The following is a 21,182-nucleotide window of genomic DNA, read 5'->3' on the forward strand; positions in this document are numbered from 1 at the left end:
ACTTAGCCTCTTAGAAGTTCAAAATGGGAGAATCATACTAGCTATTTTTATTCTAAATTACCATATCTAGCTACAAACTACTCTGGAAACGCCCTTCATTTACCTCTTAAACTGGTTTTCCTTATCTTTGCTGTTTTGTGTATGGAGCATTGAGGTATTCTTGTACAATTGGCCTTCCTAACAGTGACTTTACCTGCCCTGTCACTGATTGTCTGTCATCCCTTTGGTCAGTATTATGCAGATTTCTCCAAGAATGAATCATTCTTGCCTCTACTGTATCACTTTGCACATTTACTGTAAAGATGTATTTATGTATCTTTTCTATTCCAAGATTGTATCCCTAACTTCTAGTCCAGTGGTTGAAAAATAGATAGGTAATAAACTTTTTTTTGAAAGAGCAAAATACTTAATGCTATGAATTTTTATATGTGAGGGGAATTTAGCTAAAATATTCAATGCTTTCAAACTTAAACCTCATAAATTATCCATTTCCTTTGGTGTTCAAATCTCTCTCTGCCTCAGAAAAATATTTGATTTTTCTGATGAGAACTGTTGTTTCACTTTATTTTGTGACTATAGAATAGTAATAAATATCCAAAGGTATAAAGTTTATAATGCTTTAATGTCTCTGTTTGAATGTACTGTTTTTTTCAAGAATGCAAATGCAGTTTTTTGTTTCCAAATAGAAAAAAAAGGATATAAAACAGGTACTTTTAACAGTTTTAATAGTTTTCAAAGTTTGTATCTTAGGCTGTTCTCAGTCTCTGCTTCTATTTCTATCGAACATTAATATTCGAGCTCAAAATTCAGTGGGGTTTGAAATAGATATGCAAAAGAAACGAATGCTTAATTAAAAGAAGTTATTTACAACAAAGCATGGTGGCACACACCTGTGATCCCAGCTACTTCGGAGACTGAGGCAGGAAGATTGCAAGTTTGAGATCAGCCTGTGTAACTTAGTGAGATACTGTCTCAAAATAAAAAATAAAATGGACTGGGATGTACCTCAGTGGCAGAGAGCACTGAGGTTATTTAGGCTTTTAGAAGGTTATATAGATTTTTCTTGTTCTTTTTTTGTTTTCTAGTCAAAGCTTTAAAATTATAAAATAGAGAATTCAGCAGGAAGGATATATTAATAATAATAATAATTAATTTTTAACAGTACTTGCAAAGAGTAAATGATTCTAGATCCCATGAAAGGCAAATCTATTGGTTACTTGTCTTTTGTTAAGTTTAGTCTAATTACAATATTTAAGGTCCATTATTTTATTTAAGGAATTAAGTGCTTAATGTGTGCTGCCTGGGGGACTAAAGCTAAGATTAAGGCAAAGATCCTGATCTTATGGAACTAATACTTCAGCGTTGGGGGGGGGCAAAACAATAAGGAAACTTATGGTAGTTTTAAATGCTGTGGGTAAAATTAATCATGCCAATGTGCTAGACAGTGGGCGAGGGACTGCATTAAACTCTGAGGATGAGGTAGTTAAGGGCTGACTAGTAAGAGAGAGCCTCAAGCCCATGAAAGCAGCACATCCAGAGTATAGACAGAACAGCTAGTACAGAGGCAAGATGGTGGGAGGAAGGTCTTGGGCTGTGGCTGCAAGGGGGAAAGTAATTGAAAGCTAGTTGGAGAGGGAGGCTAGGGCCTCATCACATTGGGTCTTGCCTGACAGAGCAGGAACATAGAGGGTTTTAAATTATATAATCTTATTTATATTTTCAAAAGATCGTTCTGGTGCCTAAGTGGATCATGGATTGTACAGAATTGAGGGGAAGCAGAGACTATTTCAGCAGTCTAGAGTAGAGGATATGGTGATACAGTGAGAAGAATTTGCAATCAGGCTATATGTTGATGTGCAAATAGATAAGGAGGATCAGTAAAATATGGAATTCTCAGAATTCAAATATCAAAATAGTTCTATCACTTGGATATTATAATTTAAATAGCCAAGTTTTTATTGAGTTAAAAATGGTTGAGAATTTTGTTGGTATGTGCATCTTAACTTTTTGCAGAAAAAGGGTCAAAGTATTAAAAACTTGTGCTTTGGTCTTATTTTGGAAAAGTATTAAACCATCAGGATAGACAGTTTTTACAATATTGAAAAATGGTTTAGTTTCTTAAATAATGCATAAGTGATTAACCAAGTGTATTTTTCTTTAGATTAATGTTCTTCAATCAAAAAGGAGATCAGAAATCCTAAAATCAGTAAGATATTAATTGAAATAATGTTTTAAATATTTTAATATAAAACTATATAAGTATTTATAGCAGCATCTAGTATACACATACTTGGTTGATTGATAATAGCTATTTTTGATCTTTATTTGTATATCTTATATCACAGAAATGACTTATTGTGTTTCCTTCATGTTGTAGTTTATGTGCCTCATCTATTAATGCACTGTGAATGCATTAATTTTCTATTTTAATACAGCACTGTACATATACCAAATGCTCAGTGCTATTTGGTGGATAACTGCAAATGGTAAAAGCCTATGAGAATATTTCAGAATTTGCTTTGAAATGTATAAAAATGAAATATTATAGCTTTTAGGTTTTGAATTTTATCTCATTCCTATTCTTAGAATTTTTTTACACTGCTGAACCAGGTGTGGTAGTGAATGCCTGTAATCCCAGCAATTTGGAAGGCTAAGGCAGAAGGATCACAAGTTTGAGGCAAACTGGCAAGACCCTGTCTCAAAATAAAGGGCTGGGGATTTAGTCAGTGGTATAGCCTCTAGGTTCAATCCCTAATACCAAAAAAGAAAAAAAAATTCTGCATAATTATTTCAAAGTGTTTGCATATTTCTCTATAAATAAACTTGAGTTTTGTCTTTTCGTCTTTTGTATAATTGTTATTCACCAAATTGCATTGAGCATTTAGTATATGTACAACACATAAAATAGACTTTTAAAATATTTGAGATTGAGTAGTTAAGTGAGTAGTATCATTTGGATAATTTTTTCCTTAAAGTTGATGTGTCAGTTTTTTGGTTTGTTCTTTGGTGTCCAGTTACAAAATGAATGGGATGAAATTTGAGGATCACCGTTTTGTTTTGTTTTTTCCTTAACCTTTTTTTTTTTTTTATATTTATTTTTTAGTTATTGGCAGACACAACATCTTTGTATGTGGTGCTGAGAATCGAACCCGGGCCGCACGCATGCCAGGCGAGCGCGCTACCACTTGAGCCACATCCCCAGCCCCTTTCCTTAACCTTTTTGTCTCCAGTGACAATGATTTATATTTCTTAATCCCTGCCTCCTCCTTTGATCTTAAAGCCAACTAGAAAGTGAGCAGCGGGATGGTATATATGTGGTGTGCACTCTTTTTTGAGAACTTTCAAAATAATAAGTTCTCTTTGAATTTGTTAGCAGATAAATTTTTATTTCTCTCCCAAAACTACGTACTTAAATGTTCTCACCTAGATTTTCCCTAATATTCATGTTGTATCTTACCAGGTAATTAGGTTATACTTACTGTTTTTAAACGCTGTTTATACTCTGTTTGTTTTCCAGATTGACAGTAATGGGTGGACAGTAATATTTAATGATGGCTTTTTTTTTTTTTTGTCAGGTAGAATTCTGCCACTTAAATGTACTAGGGATGAACAAACTTTTTTTTTTTTTTTTTTTGTGTGTGTGTGTGTGGGGGGTAAAAGCTAGGTAGTAAATATGATAGGTTTTACAGGCCTTGTGATCTCTGTTGCTGTTACTTTGCTGTGCCCTTGTAATGAGAGAGCAGATATAGGTTCATATATAAATGAATAGTTATGACTGTTTCCAATAAGCCATTTACTTATGGACACAAAAATTTGAATTTCATATAATCTCTACGTATCATGAATTTCTTATGTTCTTTTCATTTTCTTCCAATCATTTAAAAACATAAAGCCATTCTTAGCTTATGGGCCATCCAAAAACAGGTGGTAAGACTTGATATGCTGTGCAGGTTTCAGTTTGCTCACATGGAGTGTCCTGTAGATTACCTTTACCTATGAGTGAATACTTAAGTAATTTCCTTGTTTTTGACATTAAAACATAGCATTTTAGTGATCATTCTAATGAGTAATTTGATTATTGCTTTAAGATAGATTTATAGAGAAGAGATTACTTTCAGAGGTTAAACATTCGGTAAGGTTTTTTAAAAATATTGTTTAATTTCACAGGTTATATAATATTTCCACTAATAGTGTGTGTGTATAAACATTTCTCCATGCATTACAGTTTTCCTCTCTCTTCCCCCATTGGTAGATAGAAATTGTGATCTCATTTTTGAATTTTTCATTTCATTAATTCAAGTGAGTTTCAGCATTTTTTTACCATACTGTTTTGGCCACTTGCATAACTTGTAATATGTCCTTTTTCTCTTATTTTGTTGGAGTATTCATTTTTTCATATTGATTTGTAGCATCCCTTACATATTAAATTTATTAACTCATTGTCATATTTTTTTTTCCTAGTTTCTCATTTATCTTTTAATATGAGTTTTGATGTATAGGCAGATTTTACATTTTTTGTAGTCCTAGCTATTAATTTCTGCCTACCCTCTTTTTAAAAAGAACTTTGTGTGTTTTTTAAAATTATATTCATAAAGATCATTACCATGATCTAATTCTAGAATGCTTCTCTTTTTGTGAGTTTTGTGTTTTCAACTTATGTATAATTGTTTTTTTCTCCTAGAAACAGAATTTTCTGTGGAGGATTCTTGAGAATTAAGGACCTTGTGACCTACTTTAGGTTTCAGAGAATTAAACAGATGCTTGAGATTGCTAAAAATAACATGGATGTTTGAATATTTTCTTAATATTTCATATTTAATTATAAAATTCCTTTCCATGTAAAACTTAATAAAAATACAGATAATTTTTCTCTTTTGGCTAAGTAAAATATAGAAAAACTTGGAAAAATAGCTCAACCCTTAAGTCAGTTTTGAACTTGTGGAATGAATATAAAGAAATCTCAATGTTGGCAAAGTATGTTGACTCAGTTTATTTTTGGTATCTTGAGAAACAAACTGAGCATTCCCTACTTTACGTAGTTATTAATGATATTGTATTATAAAGTGTTTGTGATTGCTTTAAGAGCTTTATGTATTTCCGCTTCTTATCTTTTTGTGTCTTATTTGCTTAAGGTTTTGCCAGTGAATTTATTTCAAGGAACATATTGATATTTTCTATTGTTCCTAGAAAGATAGTGAAGTTATTGAAAATTTGATTATTTGAATAAAATAAAATTTGATCATCTAGATAAAACATAAACAACTAAAAGTTCGGGTATTGTTAAAATTTTAAACCACTGGAAAAATTTTTAAATATATATTTTTTTTCTGATAGTATTTGCAAATATTTAATAAATACTCTTAAGAAAAATGACTTAGTTACTTTTAAGTAGACTTTACATTTTGAGTTCTTGTACAATAAATTTCAAACATTCAATAGGATCCAGACTTAAAAAAATTCCCAAATACTTACCTAAGGAATTGATTTTAAAATGGCATATTTTTCCCTTTTAGATGTTATCCTTTATGTATGCCCATTTGGCCTTCTTTCATCAAGGATATGATCTATTTAGTGAACTTGGGCCCTACATGAAAGATCTTGGAGCACAGGTAATGTTGAACTGTATTTTTTGATTCTGTATTATATATGATTTTTTTTGGGGCGGGGTGCAGGGATTGAACTCTGGGCCTTATGCATGCTAGGCAAGCAGTTCTACCACTGAGGCACATCCCCAGCCCTTGTTATTTGTATTTGAAAGAAATTCAGCATATTGGGTGATTTGATGTTACATTTACTTAATAAAGAAGTTTGATTCTATAGCAGAATCTATATGCATGGGTTAAATGTGTAACCAAGGATGAAATTAAAGGTAAAAATAATCTTATATTATCTGAGGGTACTAAAAAGGAGAATGTAATAATAATGTGTCTATTTTTAAGAGCACATAGCTGGATTTATTTTTAAATTTCTTATATTTGATTAATTGAGTTTTATTGTTGTAACTTGCTTTCATTTTTCTAAAAGTTATATTTTGGTATTTGAATAGTGACATTTTAGAACCTTAGAATTATACAGCTGAAAAATTTTCATTGCACACAGACATATTTGGGTATCTGTGTGTTTTAGAATTAAGTATGTGCATAAGAATATTATATGTATAGAAATTAATTTTTACTTTTGATCAGAATTTTATGTTAAATATGTTTGAAGTCCCCCCTTTTTTGTTGTTGATACTAGGGATAAGCCCCAACGCCTACAGTGAGCTAGGCAAGTGCTCTAGTACTGCACCACAACTCCAACCCCTAGGGACATTGTTATTTATTGATATATGAGTTTTCTTGAACTTTTTAGGTGGTATTCTTTCCCAAGATGGTTCAGTATACTTTTTGAAGGGAGGTGATTAAGGATGAAAAACAGAGTTTAGGGAAATTGGAGAAACAGAGTAAAATGAGAATTGTAATCACTAACCAAAGTATGTGTGTGGGATGCATGTGGAGATGGTGTGGGGGCAGTATAGCAAGTATGGCTTGTGCTGTGAATCACACATCATCTCTATTAACAAGTCACCAGACTATGTGCCCTGTGTATATCAGTTGGGATAAGGTTTGTTTGTAAGGGATAGAAAATTGAGAATACTGTAGCTAACACAGAATTTCATTTCTTCTAAAAGAAAAAGTCTTCTAAAAGTCAAATGCTTGGGCAGTCACTTGATTCTCAGGACCCAGATGTACATAATTTGCTTCTATCTCATGATTCAAAGTGGCTGATCAAGCTCTAGCCATCATACTCAAAAGACCAAGTTAACATCAGAGGAAAAGGGAAAGAAAGACACATTCTGCCTCCTTAAGGACATTTCCTTATACTTGTTACTTTATATACCTCCCAATGGCCAGTGCTTAGTCGTAAGTTCACATTCACTACAAGGAAACCTGGGAAATACAGCCTTAATACCAGAATGCTATAATTTGGGGGTTCTATTGTTAAGGAAGAAGGAGAAAGTAGGTATTAGAAATAGCTGGTCATGTTTTACCATATAGTGGGGAGGTAGGGTGTTGTAGGAAGATATAGACAGTACAGACTTAGGGGAAGGTAAGGCCTTCCTAGGTTCTAGGCATTCCTTATAATTTATCATACACTGGACTGTAACCTTACCTTACATTAAATATAAGACTATGAATTAAATTGGAGTTGACAAATTGAAATCATTATATATTTTAGACTTTTATTAATTTCAGTTTTACTTAATTTCCTCCTTCTTACCCTCACAGACATCAAACAAATTTGTAGGCACTTGAAAAGCATCTGATAAGTCACACTTCCTATAGTGTGTGGGGGATAATATGGCCTGTTTGGAGGGGGCAGGTTAGGATGTTCCTTCAATAATTCAGTGGTAGATAATACCATTTAAAACTCAGGGATTGCTAATTATTTATTAGTATCATCATCATCATCATTGCTTTTATTTAGTTAATTGTTCTGTACCTTTTAGATTTGCTTATACCATTAGGAAGCCAACTTGAAATCATGAAGCATCTTGAATGATCAGGCATATCCGTTATTATGAACTTGTGGAAGCTGACTGCATTAATTTAGCTGCACTACTCTCTGCTGTTTGGGGAAAAATTACCATTGTCTCTTTTTTATAACTTTGATTATAACTTGCAGAATTTACTTGAGAGGATACACAAGCAACTTAAACTAGAGTAATTTTTCTTATTCAAGGACTTGACACATCACTGCAGGGGCCAGGAGGAGGCCTCCTATCATGTGTGCTTGGCACCCTGACTGTACTTAAAATTCTTTTCCTTGCTGAGACAAGGATCTTCTCGAAAGGATTTAATACCATAAAAATAGGAACTTCTACTTTAAATTTTAGCTAAAATACCATTTTAGGTAAATTTAAATCGAGTGACATATTGCTGTTTATCTACAAAATAACTTGGAATATGGTTTGGAAAAATGCTCATACCTCTTCTTTTCTTTGATTTTTTAAGTCTACAATTTTTTCTTTTTCTACTTTTACAGTTAGATCGACTTGTTGTGGATGCAGCAAAAGAGAAAAGAGAAATGGAGCAAAAACATTCCACCATTCAACAAAAGGTACTTGAGAGGAAAAGTTTAAGAAGATTAATTTCCATTTTAGTTGATTGTTTGATTAGTATTGATATAAGCAAGGTACCTTAGTGTTGGAACAAATTCTTTGCATTCTTACATAATTCCATAAATTTTCTTTTCACAAAAAGTGAAATAGTTTTTGGATATTAAGATATGTTTTATTATCATTTCAGATAAAAATATTTTAAAGTCAGGCTCTTAAACCAGTTTATTAAGAACCTAATCTCTCAGGGCTTTAACTAAATTAAAAGATGGCCCTTAGCATTTAAAACACTATTCATTTTTTGGGTACTACCAACCTTCTATGAAGAGTGTGTGTGTGGGGGGGGGGGGCGTGTGGGGTGGCGTGTGTGTGCTCAGTTTCAATGTTAAGGACTTCCCAGGGCCAGTCACCCTAGGCAGCACTCCCACCTCATGTGGTGCTGAATGATGTTTAACTTGCATAGCTTGTTAAATTTCCTACTAGCTAGACTAGTATTTTTGAAAAATATGTTTTTAAAAATGAAATTTCGAGTATTAAATAATTTTTATTCCTTCATGCTGAAGGAGTTGAGTGTAACATGCCTGAAACTCACCCAAATAATATTTTATCTTATATAGTCAATAATGTTTCTTGGGAAGCAATCTGAAAATAAAAGGAGAGAGAAGTTGAATGCAATAATACAAGTATATGACAAGATGCTTTCTCCCTTCTTTAAATCTGTTCTTTTGGTATTGATGAGTAAATGAACTTTTGTTATGGTTTATTTAGAATTTTGACTACTGTAGACTTGATTTGACATAAAAGATGTTAATGGGAAAAAATAAAAACAAAATCAGTAATAAAAATAGGGAAAATTTGATGGATTATTTATGCTAAAGAGAAATCATATTTTAAAAATAAAGAATTTTTTTTCCTACCAGACTATCTTTAAATTAGTTGCTTTCAAGTTATTGTCAGATGAGACTTTATATTTTCTTTAAAATTAGATTAACTTTTGGTTGAGTAACTTTAAATTTGGTGAATAAAAATTCTATATATTTAGTAGGTACAATATCATATTTGGATGAACAACTTGTTTTAATGACATTCCCATTAAAATATTGTTAAATACGGAGACCAGTCATTTTTATTTAAAATGAAAGATCTTGGTGTTTGTAGAAATATGAGAATATTTGCTTAAGTTAAATTATTTAATGGATAGTTTATATCTTTTAATATCTTTCCCAATTGAGTACATAATTCAGTGTTGTACTGAAGGACCCAAACTGGTTAAGTTTTAAATCTGAGATTAATTTAATTTAAAACATATACAGCTGTTTTTCTTTAAAGAAAATAGTGGCATTTTTGCTAATTATAAATACTTACTTTTTTTCTGCCCTTAAATGCTGACGCAAGGCTGCATTACAGGTAAAAACAAAACAAAACAAAACACACACACACACAAAATAAAACAAAAAAATCTAGTCAACTAAAATTTAAGGGACAGTATATCTAATGTGATTATTTAGAATTTTTAAAGAATTGCATTGATGAGTTGAAGAAAAAATGATGGCAAGGACATTCGTATTCGCATCTTAGAGTATATGTAACATTTATGATGGATTTATATCAAGAAGTGAAACTGTATCAGAGAGAATATGTATGTTCACCATTAGTAGATAATGCTGAACTGTTTTTCAATGTTGCACCATTCTTGGCAGGCAGTACTGAGAGTGTACTGTGCTCCTTGCCATCTCATTGTATTGAGAGGGTTTTAATTTTTTACCCATTTAGTGGATAGATAAGGGCATCTCATTGTGGTTTTAATTTATACATCTTTAGTGACTAGTGAATTCAGTTCCCTTTCCCTGTATCTGTTGGTCACTTGGGAGCCTATTTGTAAAATATCTATTAGTCTTTCTCTTTTTTTTTCCTGCCAGGTGGCTTGTTCTTCAAATCCTTTGTATGTTCTGGATATATGCCCCTTTGAGGCATGTATATGTTTTAAATTTTCATATAGCTTTTCAGTCTTACATTAGGTGCTCTTTGTGTCTTATTCAATAAATCCTTCCCATCCTAAGATCATAAAGTTCTCTCCTGCATAGATTTGTTTTTCATGCTTAGATTTCTAATCTATGTGTAATTGGGTTTTTGTATATGATGGTAGGTACTTTTACTCTTCCATTGGTAGCTAGTTGATGCAGATTAGTTATTAAAAAGTTTCCTTCCACTGTTTTGTCGTATAGCCTGTGTTATACCTCATGTTCCATATATCTGAAGCTGTTTTTCAGGGTCTCTATTCTGTTAGTCTTTTTGTCTTAATTATGCCAATACTATGCTGTCTTAGACATTAGCTTTATAGTAAGTCTTGATATGTAACTTTCTGACTTCTTTTTAAAAAATGAATCACACTAGTTTTGCATTTCTATGTAAATTTCAGGAGCCACTCTTCAGGTTCCATAAAAACAGTCTTTGTCATTTTGATTGAGATTACATTAGAACTACAAATCAATTTGAGAAAAAAATAATATCTTTGTTTTATAATATTGTTTAATTCATGACTGTGTTGTGTTCTCTATTTTCTTTTTCTTTTCTTTCTTTCTTTCATAAGGTTTTATGATTTTCTTGTATATTTTGTTAGATTTATTCCTAAACTTAGATTGCATATTTTCTTGTGAATGTTTTTTTTGGGGGGAGGGGTAATAGGGAATGAACCCAGGGGTGATCTACCACTGAGCCAAATCAGAGTCCTTTTTATTTTTTTATTTCAAAACAGGGTCTCACTAAGTTGCTCATGCTGGCCTTAGACTTGCAATCCTCTTCCCGCAGGCTCCTGAGTAGCTGAGATGACAAGCATGTGCCATCATACCTGACTTTGGGTTGTTTCTTTATGATGTATTTCCTATTCGTTCACAAATTTACTATTTGTATTCATGTGTTATGAGGAAATGAAAGATCAGAACAAGATTATCACATTTGTCCTCACAACATTATGGCTAGGTAAATAATAAATTCAATATTACAATCCTGGACACTTTTCCACATTATTTTATGTTCTTTTCCTCAGAGAAGTCATTAAGAAATGTCAGGTTGTGTTGCTTTGATCACTAACAGTGCTGAAACTCTTTTTTTGTTGTTGTTATTGTCTAAAAATTTATTTTCTCACTGTTTCCTTCTGTTATTATATTAGGTTAAACTTTATTTTTCTGTAGTGATTTTGCAAACTAGTAATCTTGCTTATTCCCTTTTAATAGTGATTTATCCCTGAATTGTTTTGAATGTTATGTGTACAAAGTCTTATCCACAAGTTATGCTACTTTGTTTCAAGTCTTTACGTGTGTGTGTGTGTGTGTGTGTGTGTGTGTGTATGTTGTTGTTGTTTTTGTTGTCATCTTATTGGCTAGAATCTTTATCATAATCTCAAAGGTAAATGGTATTAATGGTCTGTCTTGTCTTGCTTGCAATTTCAATAGAAAAGCATCTTTTAGCTTCCCTTCTATTCCTGGAACTCCACATGAAAGAGCCAGTCCTCCTGATAGCAAATGCCCTCAAGGTGAAAGTGGAATCCCTTGCTGTTTGCCTGTTTGGCTTTCAGTTTTCATTTACTTAATCTTTTGCCTTTGGATATTCCTTCCTACTTGTCAGATCTCTAATGGATTCAGAGATATTCTAACAGTGTATTTTTCACCCAACATTATTAATTGCTTACATTATGAATTCTTTTACATATTAAATACTGTAATCTATCACATTTTAGGTACTTTAAATATTAATAGATATTAGTAGTAATTAAGACAATTTGTCTCAAGAAATATAATTGAGAAATAGAGAAGCACTTACTTGTAATGCATCGCACATCCAAGGAAGACTTATTTTATATTTTATTTTATTTATATTTTTGCAGCGCTGGAGATTGAGCCCAGGGCTTTGTGCCTAGAAGGTTTTGTGCCTCCAGCCCCATTATTTTATGTTTTAATTAGCATCAAGGTTGTGAAAAAAAATTGCAGATGTTACACATAAAACCTTTAGAATGTTACAAAAGTCAATTATTTCTATTACTATCTTAAATCTGATCTGCATAATTAAATAGATTATGGCCTAATATTGGGGATGTGGCTCAGTGGTAGAGTGCTTGCTGAGCATGTGCAAAGCTCTGGGTTCAATCCCCATCATCGTGAAGTAAAAATAATAGTAAAAAGTAAATTATAGCATAAATTAAAATTTAAATGAAGAAATTGAAGTTTCTCTGATTTGTTTTTCAAGGAAAAAGGAGAAAATGTAATGACATAGATTCTGCTTCATTTTATTATTTTATAGTATGTCTTTTTATGGTTAAAGTTTGAAAGATATCAGATTTATTTAATTTTTAAAAATCTGAACTCGATCTATTTCCTTTTCACATCTTAGTAGACAGATTTAGAAGGCTCTTGGGTGATTCTCACTCTGCCTCCCCTCCAATGCAGGTCCTTCACATCTCAGCTCTCAGCAGGTGGTCATCCAGCCTCTGCCAAAATGTTTCTCAAGACAGGTAGCATTCTAATTTTAATCATTGGTGCAGGAGTGACTTTGAAAGTTCTGAGACTGATTTTTAGAGTTTTAAATTTGATGTGAGAGGAGCAATCTTGCAGTTTTATCGAAAATACTTTGGAATTTACTAGGAAATATTTTAAATAATTGGATTTCTGGTTTCCAAACTGTGTGAATCTTTGGAGGAGAACTGAAAGTTTGAATTGCATTCAAATATAGACTTGAGTAATTAGAATGATTGGACAAGACTATATGAGTGATTCCATAGTCTTCATAAAAAAAAGTGAGTTTAATATCCCCACTTCAAACTGTGGCCTTAAGGTCTTTCTTCTTTGCAAAACCAAATATTAGGAAAAAAATTTCATAATTCTTTTATTTCTGAACTTCCTAAATAGTAGAGTTATTACTCCTATTAGATTAAAAAGACTGCCATGGTAGCAATATATTTAGAAAATAGTAGTAGATTTAAATAATCACATTTAAATATATCCATAGTTCTTTTAAAAATTAACACATATCACTATAAAATACTGGGATAAAATGGAAGCAGTTTTAAACATAACATCCAGTGTAATATTTAGTTGTTGGCTTTGTCTGTTTGTATGCTTATTATTTTTACTTTCAATACAATTTATATTGTTTTCTCTTTTACAGTATATTCTATATAATCATCTGTTTTTACACCATCATTACACATCAGTCAACTGAATTGAAATATTTTAATATGTTGAAGCATTCCTCAATTATTAAGCATTTAGTTTCTCCTACCCATTTCTTATCAATATTGTCATAACAGTTTTTAATAGAAACTAGTTTTTCCCCCCTTTTGAACTTTTTCCCTAGGATACATTTATTTTTCTGTGTAACATAAATCACATGAACTTCTATGTGTTATTTCATCTAGGATTTCTCCAGTGATGATTCCAAGTTAGAATACAACGTAGATGCTGCAAATGGCATTGTTATGGAAGGATACCTGTTCAAACGAGCCAGCAATGCCTTCAAAACTTGGAACAGGTAATATACTTGAAATGCTTGTCTTGCTCCTTCCATATTTGCAGTTTTCTGACTTTCTCTGTGATCTGGCAACTCTTTCTTTATAATTCTAAGTCTGTAAATTCCATAGTAACTTTCATGAACCAAGTTCATTGAAAAAGAAGGCTCGCAGAAGCAGGTGAAAAATGAAAAGGTTAATTCTTAATTCTAAAATTCAAGCAAGGCTTAAAGGAGGAAGCAAGGAGAGTATTTATAATGCTTAGTCTATAGTGACTAGATCATCATCATAAATTTTGAATGTGCGCTACCTCCAATATTTGTTAACAAAATAGATTGCAGTACAAATTATGTATTGAATATAATTGATGAATAGAATAAGTGAGAGCTTTTTTTCTTTTGGTTCCTCCTCTCTCTGATGTTTATATAAATTTTTACTTAGTATTGGCTAAGGAATTTTATTTATTTGATTATTATTATTTTTTTTGTACTGGGCATTGTACCCATTGAACCCAGAATGAATGTATAAGAAACTACTTTTTTATATATATATATATAAAACAAAGCAAAATAATTTTAGACCTTAAAGCAGCAAAAGATTGCTTGACTCAGAATCATTCTTCTGAATATAGTGATCTTTTTACTCAAGGATATCTACCTTACTGCCAACAAAGTGTAGTCAGAAAATTTTGCAATAATTTTGACTAGTGTTCAGATTCTGGGTAATTGATTTACTATTATGTTCTTGGTTGAAACGTACATATTTTATTACTCAAACAAGGTATGAATTCATGTAGTGATAGAGAAGGTTGGTTTTGTTTTTTTTTTTTTAATGGGCATTAACAAAATAGACTTTCCTTGCTAAGTATAATTTAGTATACAGTTTTGCTAATTTGAATAGAAACATTTAATGTTTTATTGTCCTAGTGCACTTATTTTTATTTCTTAGGGTTGAGGTTATATAAAAAAATTCATCAGTTCTTTTCAGATGTCAGTGATTTATTGAGCATTTGATATTTCCCAATTCTTAAGTGTTACTTGGTTTTATTTGGAATAATTTTCTTTATATTAAGATTAAATATAAAGTGGAAAGTAATTATTATATTCAATAGTAAACCTCTTTAAAATAATACATGAATATAGGAGGTTTAACTAAAATGATTTGGTTAGAAATGTTTCTAATTTTTATAAAGTAAAAATGAAGAGTTAAATTATGTTTTCCAAGCTCTAAAAATTAATAATATTTTGAATCTTTAATGGAAAATTTCTTTAGCTAGACTAGGAAATTTAAAAAATAATGTGATTGGTGAATCTTTAAGTAATAAGGATTATTCCACCAACATGATTTTAATATATAATGTTAATACAAAATCAATGTTAGAATTGATTTTAACTTTCAGACTTCAAAACAACCTCCTTAAAGTTTGACAAAATGAAATTACAGTAAATACATAGAAATATAGTATTATGTTAAGAAATGAACTTCCATGGAATATTTCAATGAGAAATGGTCTCAGACTGCATGTACATTAAGTGTTAGGGGAAAATTGCATTGCCATTTAGGGCAGTAGAAGAAAATTAATTTTGGTTTAAGTGTGGACTTTTTCATTTTTTTCAATGAATTTTATTAATTGACATGGATATTAAAATTCAAATAAAATTGAATAGGGAGTAACTGTTAAATCCTCAATTCTAGACATGTTGCCTACAATTTGCAAAGTGGAAAAAGACATTGCCTTTGGAAATTAGGCTGCTTTTTAGAGGAGGTTCCATTTATATGTAGTGATAGTTATTGATTAAAATTATAGATTATAATTTAACATCCAAATTTTCAGTAAAGAAATGGACCTTTAAAGAAATGGTTGAGAAAGATTTATTTAGCTCACAGTTTTGGAGGCTCATGTTGTAAAGTTGGGTGGTCTATGGTGAGGACCTCACGATGGATGGTATCATAGTGGCAGGAGTGTTCCCAGATCCTATGATGAGATGAAGCCAGAGAGTAGGAGTGATCCAGTCTTCTCTTTTATAACAGCCCACTTTCCTGGGAATTGACTTAGTCCAAGAGACCAGCATCAATTCTTTTCCCAGTGACCTCGTTACCTAATACTAGGTCCAAACATTTTTTCTTTTTTTGGTACTGGAGATTGAACCCAGGTTTGTTTTACAACACTGAGCTACATCTCTAGTCCTTTTTTATTTTTTAATTTGAGATAGGGTCTTGCTAAGCTGCAAATGCTGGCCTGGAAATTTGTGATCTTCCTTCCTCAGCCTTCTGAGTCTTTCTTCAATGAGATTTACCAAAAAGTCCAGTCTCAGGTAATACTTACAAATAATTTTTCCTTTTTCATGTTTGGCTTAGAGTCTACCCTCCTTCTCTAATTAGTTCTCCATTCAGCTTGATTTATTATATTCTGTTGGCCTCTGAGTAAGACTATATACTTGTGATATTTATGCCTTAATTTAAAAAATATCTAAGAATCTAGCTACTCAGATATAAAGCTTTTTCTACTCACTGCTTCAGTTTGTTTTTTTCTTTTAAGGATTGTTTAATTAGTTTCAGGGAATTTTTTTTTTTTTAGTTTCTGTAAGGTACCAAACATATAATAATTTTATGGAATTACGGTATATAGATATTAAAACCTCATCCATCCTTCATAAATTACATCTTTTTTGAAAGAAATATTCTATTATATGAAATTTAACAAATTGATTTATTTTGTTTGTGACCCAAATAGCATAGGAATTAAAAATTTTAGATCATATATGGATTACTGAAATGATTGGTTTTTAGATTTCTAATTTCTGATGTCTCCAAATTATACACCTCTGTAATACAGTTGGCCCTACATATCTGTGCATTCACATCCATGAATTCAACCAACTGTGGATCAAAACTATTTGGAGCTGAGTGTGGGGGTCCATGCCTGTCCCAGCATCTTGGGAGGCTGCCACAGGAGAATCACAAGTTCAAAGCCAGTCTCAGCAATTTAGCGATGCCCTGTCTCTAAATAAACTATAAAAAAGGTCTAGCGATGTTGCTTGATAACTGAGCACTCTTGTGTTAAATCTCCAGTACCAAAATACACACACACACACACACACACACACACACACACACACGTGTATGTGAGTATTTGGGAAAAATAAGTCTACACTGTACATATACAAACTTTTTTTTTCTTGTCATTATTTCTTAAACAATACAGTCTAACAACTATTTATATCGCGTTTACCTTATATTATATATTTTAAGCTATATAGAGGTGGCTGGGAGAGCCAGGCAAAGTGGCATGGTTGTAATCCCAGCTACTCAAGAAGCTGAGGTGGAGGATTGCTTAGCCTAGGAGTTTGATGCCAGCCTGGTCAATATAGCGAGATTCTGTCTCTTAAAAAGAAAATTAGGGCTGGGGATGTGGCTCAAGCGGTAATGCGCTCGCCTGGCATGCTCCGGACGCTGGGTTCAATCCTCAGCACCACATAAAAATAAAGATGTTGTGTCCACCGGAAACTAAAAAATAAATAAATAAAAAGAAAATTAAATGTGTGTGTGTTTGTCTGTATATATGTACTTAGGGAGATGTGTAGGTTATGTAAAGAACCCAAGCATCACAGAATTTGATATCTGAGAGGGAATCCTGGAATTAATCCCCCACAGATACCAAGGGACAACTGTATATATTTTCTGAACACTTATGAAGTCGGCTACAATTATTTTTCCTCATCAAGTTACTTTTTTCAATATGGCAGATTCACTTCAGGCTTAGCCTAGTGGACTGCTAGAGCTTATGTTTTTCTTGTGCTCTTCATAATAAATAGGAAAGATGAGAACATGGAAAATAAGTAAATGTCAGCATAATTTATTTAGTAATAACTTGTGAAGATTAATAAAGAAGCTAAAGTCTTTTGAACTAGAAAATACACCTAAGAACATAAAAGTTTTTAAAAGCAAAGTGTTCTATGCACTGATGGTATAGATATGTTTTGTTTTTATTGCCTTTTTGTTTTAAAATAAATATAAATATACATCAATTAAAGAGGAATCATACTTAATATGTGGCCTTAGAGAATCTCTGCTGTCATTTGATGAAAATGAGTCTGGGCAGGTGGGAGGCTTTTTTGAGTAATCTCTGTGTTTTTCTTTGAAATTCTTCATTAGTGACTCCACTTTTCTTATGAAAAGTTTCTGTTTGTCCTAGGTTTATTTAGAAGTATCTCCAATGATCATTTCCCTTAATTTTTAGGAGCATCTTAATAAGATGTGGCAATACTATCTGTATTTTATAGTCATGATCATAGAGTCAGAAAATAACAATAAAGAAGTACACTAAGTCCTACCAGAACTTTTTGTAAGGTAATACTTTGAAGCAAATTTTTGAATATTTCTAAAATATTAGCATTTCAGATTCCTAAGAGTTGGAATTAATTCTACAAATGCTTGTGTTCATAATAAAATGCAGTAGATACTTTTGACTGTTTTGTTAGGTTATAAGCTTAAGCTTGTTCCTTTAATTCTTGCTTTATTTTCGTATCATGCTAGTCCTTTGCTTATTTTGCACATTTGCGTTTTCATTCTTTTACCACCTTTCCCTTATGTTTTAATCCTCCCCCATTTTTTCACATGACAGGAAAAAGCCCGATCATATCAGGTACCAAATGGCTTCCTTCCCTTTACCCTCATCTTACTCCAGTTTCCTCTTTGGCACGAGAAAGCTCATCATTAACCTGCATTTCAGTAGGATTACTTGCAATGGATAAAAAGTCTCTCTATATTTTAAATTGGGAAGAAAATATAAGCATTTTATTTGAGAAATGGAATTATACCTTTTAATTGCCCAAATCCTCAATTTGTTTTAATCTATAAAAGAACATTTGATTTGTTTATAATTACCCAAAGTTGCAGATTGAGTAATATGAATACATTTAGGTCATACGTATATACACACAATCATGTATATGTAAATATGAAATAAACCAGCAAACTCTTTAAAAACCTGTGTAGTAATTAGAATTAATCCCTTTGGTAACAACCATATTATGTTGAAAGAATACATTGTCAGTCCCTAGGTTTTGTTTCCCACATTTTTCTTTCTGTGAAAAAATAAATTGAATTTAAAATAAATGTGCATATGTATTTAAGCTTTGATTTTATTAATTGTTTACTTGTTTGCTACCTATATGAATATGCACATGAACCCATCATTTGTATAGTTTTTAGTAATAAAGCTTCTACAGATTCAGAAGTTTAACTTTTATCTATGTTTTTGATTTCAAGTGTGGTTCTGCATCAAACATGGTAAAAGATATATTTATATATGTGTATATAAATATATATGTATATATATTTATTGCCCATATTTTGTTATCTGGAAGCTTTCATTGATATGTAAAATTTAATATTTAAATTTTAATAAATTTTAATATTTTGATCTATTTATACTCAATTTGAGACAGATATAAATGGTATCTTATTGTTTTATTTTAATGAACAATTTTTTGTTTTACACACTGTCTTATATTTTGTTTGGCTTTGTGCTCAGTTTTTTAACTTTGTAGAATACTGTGTGATATTGTTAGCACAAAGCTTTCCAAAGTTTCTCTCTTCTGGATTTAATTATTTTTAGAAATACTTTCAAGTTTCTTAAATTATTAAGTATTTTTTATATTCCATAGATCATGAACTGTTTGTCTCATATTTCTTTTTCTGAGAAATATTAAAAGCAACTAGGATTATTCTGTCAGAATAATAAAAAAAATTTTACTTATCTGATTAAAAGTTTGGTCAATTTTAGATGAGTATATAGTTAGCTCTTTTTATTTATATTGGCATTGGAGGTGAGATAGTGTCACAGGTGTTCAGATCTTTTTAATTAATTTTTTTTTAAACCTAGGATATACAACATGCCTTTTTTTCCTTAGGAGATGTCAAATTCAGGTGAATTTATTTTGTCTTTACTGAGTGTATAAAACCTGATGATGTGAGACTGACATCTAGAAGCAGATGAATGGTAGGGAAACAGAAATTCAAAAGTATACAGGGTCCATAGAATTAATAATTGGGAATGGCCTCTGACAAAAAATACAAGTTTTTATGTAATATCTTGTTGTTATCCTAAGATGCAGTAGGTGAAAAGACATTTATTTTTTGAAGACCTCAGAAGCATGAAAAGTTTACATGGTTTATATGGGTGTTTTTCCATTGGTTAATGAAACAATGTAGTTTTTATCAAATTATATAATAGAATCATTATGATATAAAACTTAAGATTTTTTAAAAAAATATAGCTTATCTACCTCCTTCAAATGATTTTTTTCAGAGAGCTCTTCCATCAGTGTTAGAGATGGTTTCCATTGCATGTCATCCCGTGTGGCAGGGCTGCACCATTCTGTGTGTGTAGGTGTTTGTTTTAACATTTCTAACCAGCTATCTGTCCCCAAACCAAGGCACCCAGAAGTTCTTCCTTTTCTAGCCTGCCTCTTGATAATTTGGATCTAGAGGCAACCCACATTGTTTTGTCTAGATGCTTATTTAACAAATCTCTCTATTTTAATAATAAAAAGGTTATACCTTTTTAAGTGGTGAGAAAACTTAATGATCTATCTAGTAAAAGTCCTAAAAATGAAAAAGCATCTCCTAATAATTTTCTCAGCTTTGGAGAAGTAACTAAATTTTTAAAAATAGAAATTCTAGATATCTAAATATAATTTTCTAGTGCTTTGTATTAGTACCAACGAAAAGGTAGAATCTCTATCTGCTAATAGATTAATAACTAATGTTATGATAAAAATCATCTCACATGAAACTAATTTTAAAATAATGACTCAAGTTTTATTAGTGTTTTACCTTTCATGCTTAATGAGAAGTTTTGCTTCCTTTTGTGAATGGCTTTTGGCTGTGATTTTTTTTTATAAGTCTTTAGGTCTTTTTGTTGTTTTAATAAATTAGAATTAGTAAGTATGGCATACATAGCTTAGCTTTTTCTTCTAAAGAAAATTGCAATTAAGTTGCTTTCCTGATAATTTACAATAATAAGCAGAACCATATAAATAACTGGGTGAATTGTTTGTAGTAATAACTTTGATTGTTTTGCTTTGAAGTATTTTATATGAAACTAAGACCATGTTAATTGGTGATTATCTCCTGTTTGATACTGGTTGAAAAGGATTAATTTTCTGTTTTGCTTATCAAATTAACACTTGCTGAATTATCTCCTGAAAGGTTGACAATAAAGCAGCATTTATTGTAATGTTTTAATGTATATAAGTGGATATTTATATTTGTACTATAAGTTCATTTTAACTTTATAAAGAATATAATTATTTGGGGGGAAGATTCAGTTATTTTTGAAGAACCTCAAAAAACTGTTAATTTATACTTTAAAACATTTATTATTTGGTGATATTATAAACAATAACAGCTTTTGTTAAAATATAAATTTATATCATAAAATAAATCAAAAGATAGCAATTTTACTTTCCTAATCTGTGGTTTTAAGATGCTTGTTTTGTATCTTCAGTAGTTATTACATTTTGCTATTGGTTTATATTAAGCAAAACAGTACATTTCTCAAAATGTAATTATTATAAA

General features: G+C 31.2%; 1 protein-coding gene across 12 annotated transcripts in view; it reads left to right on the forward strand.

Moving 5' to 3' along the window:
* The window catches only part of Acap2 (ArfGAP with coiled-coil, ankyrin repeat and PH domains 2), a 123,033-nt gene that overhangs the window by 67,067 nt on the left and 34,784 nt on the right, over positions 1-21,182 (forward strand). For 8 of the 12 annotated variants that reach the window (XR_013436843.1, XM_078044005.1, XM_078044010.1 and 5 more), the window contains 6 exons: positions 2,162-2,206; positions 5,514-5,609; positions 8,026-8,100; positions 9,494-9,505; positions 13,509-13,621; positions 18,223-18,243. Coding sequence is in view for 11 of the 12 variants with exons in the window: in XM_078044005.1 (XP_077900131.1) it covers positions 2,162-2,206; positions 5,514-5,609; positions 8,026-8,100; positions 9,494-9,505; positions 13,509-13,621; positions 18,223-18,243 (362 nt within the window). In the remaining variant the exon portion in view is untranslated. The remainder of the gene's footprint in view (positions 1-2,161; positions 2,207-5,513; positions 5,610-8,025; positions 8,101-9,493; positions 9,506-13,508; positions 13,622-18,222; positions 18,244-21,182) is intronic. The other 4 variants (XM_078044009.1, XM_078044013.1, XM_078044007.1 and 1 more) reach the window with 3 other exon arrangements.

Source organism: Ictidomys tridecemlineatus, chromosome 3, assembly GCF_052094955.1.
Source record: "Ictidomys tridecemlineatus isolate mIctTri1 chromosome 3, mIctTri1.hap1, whole genome shotgun sequence".
Lineage (NCBI taxonomy): Eukaryota > Metazoa > Chordata > Mammalia > Rodentia > Sciuridae > Ictidomys > Ictidomys tridecemlineatus.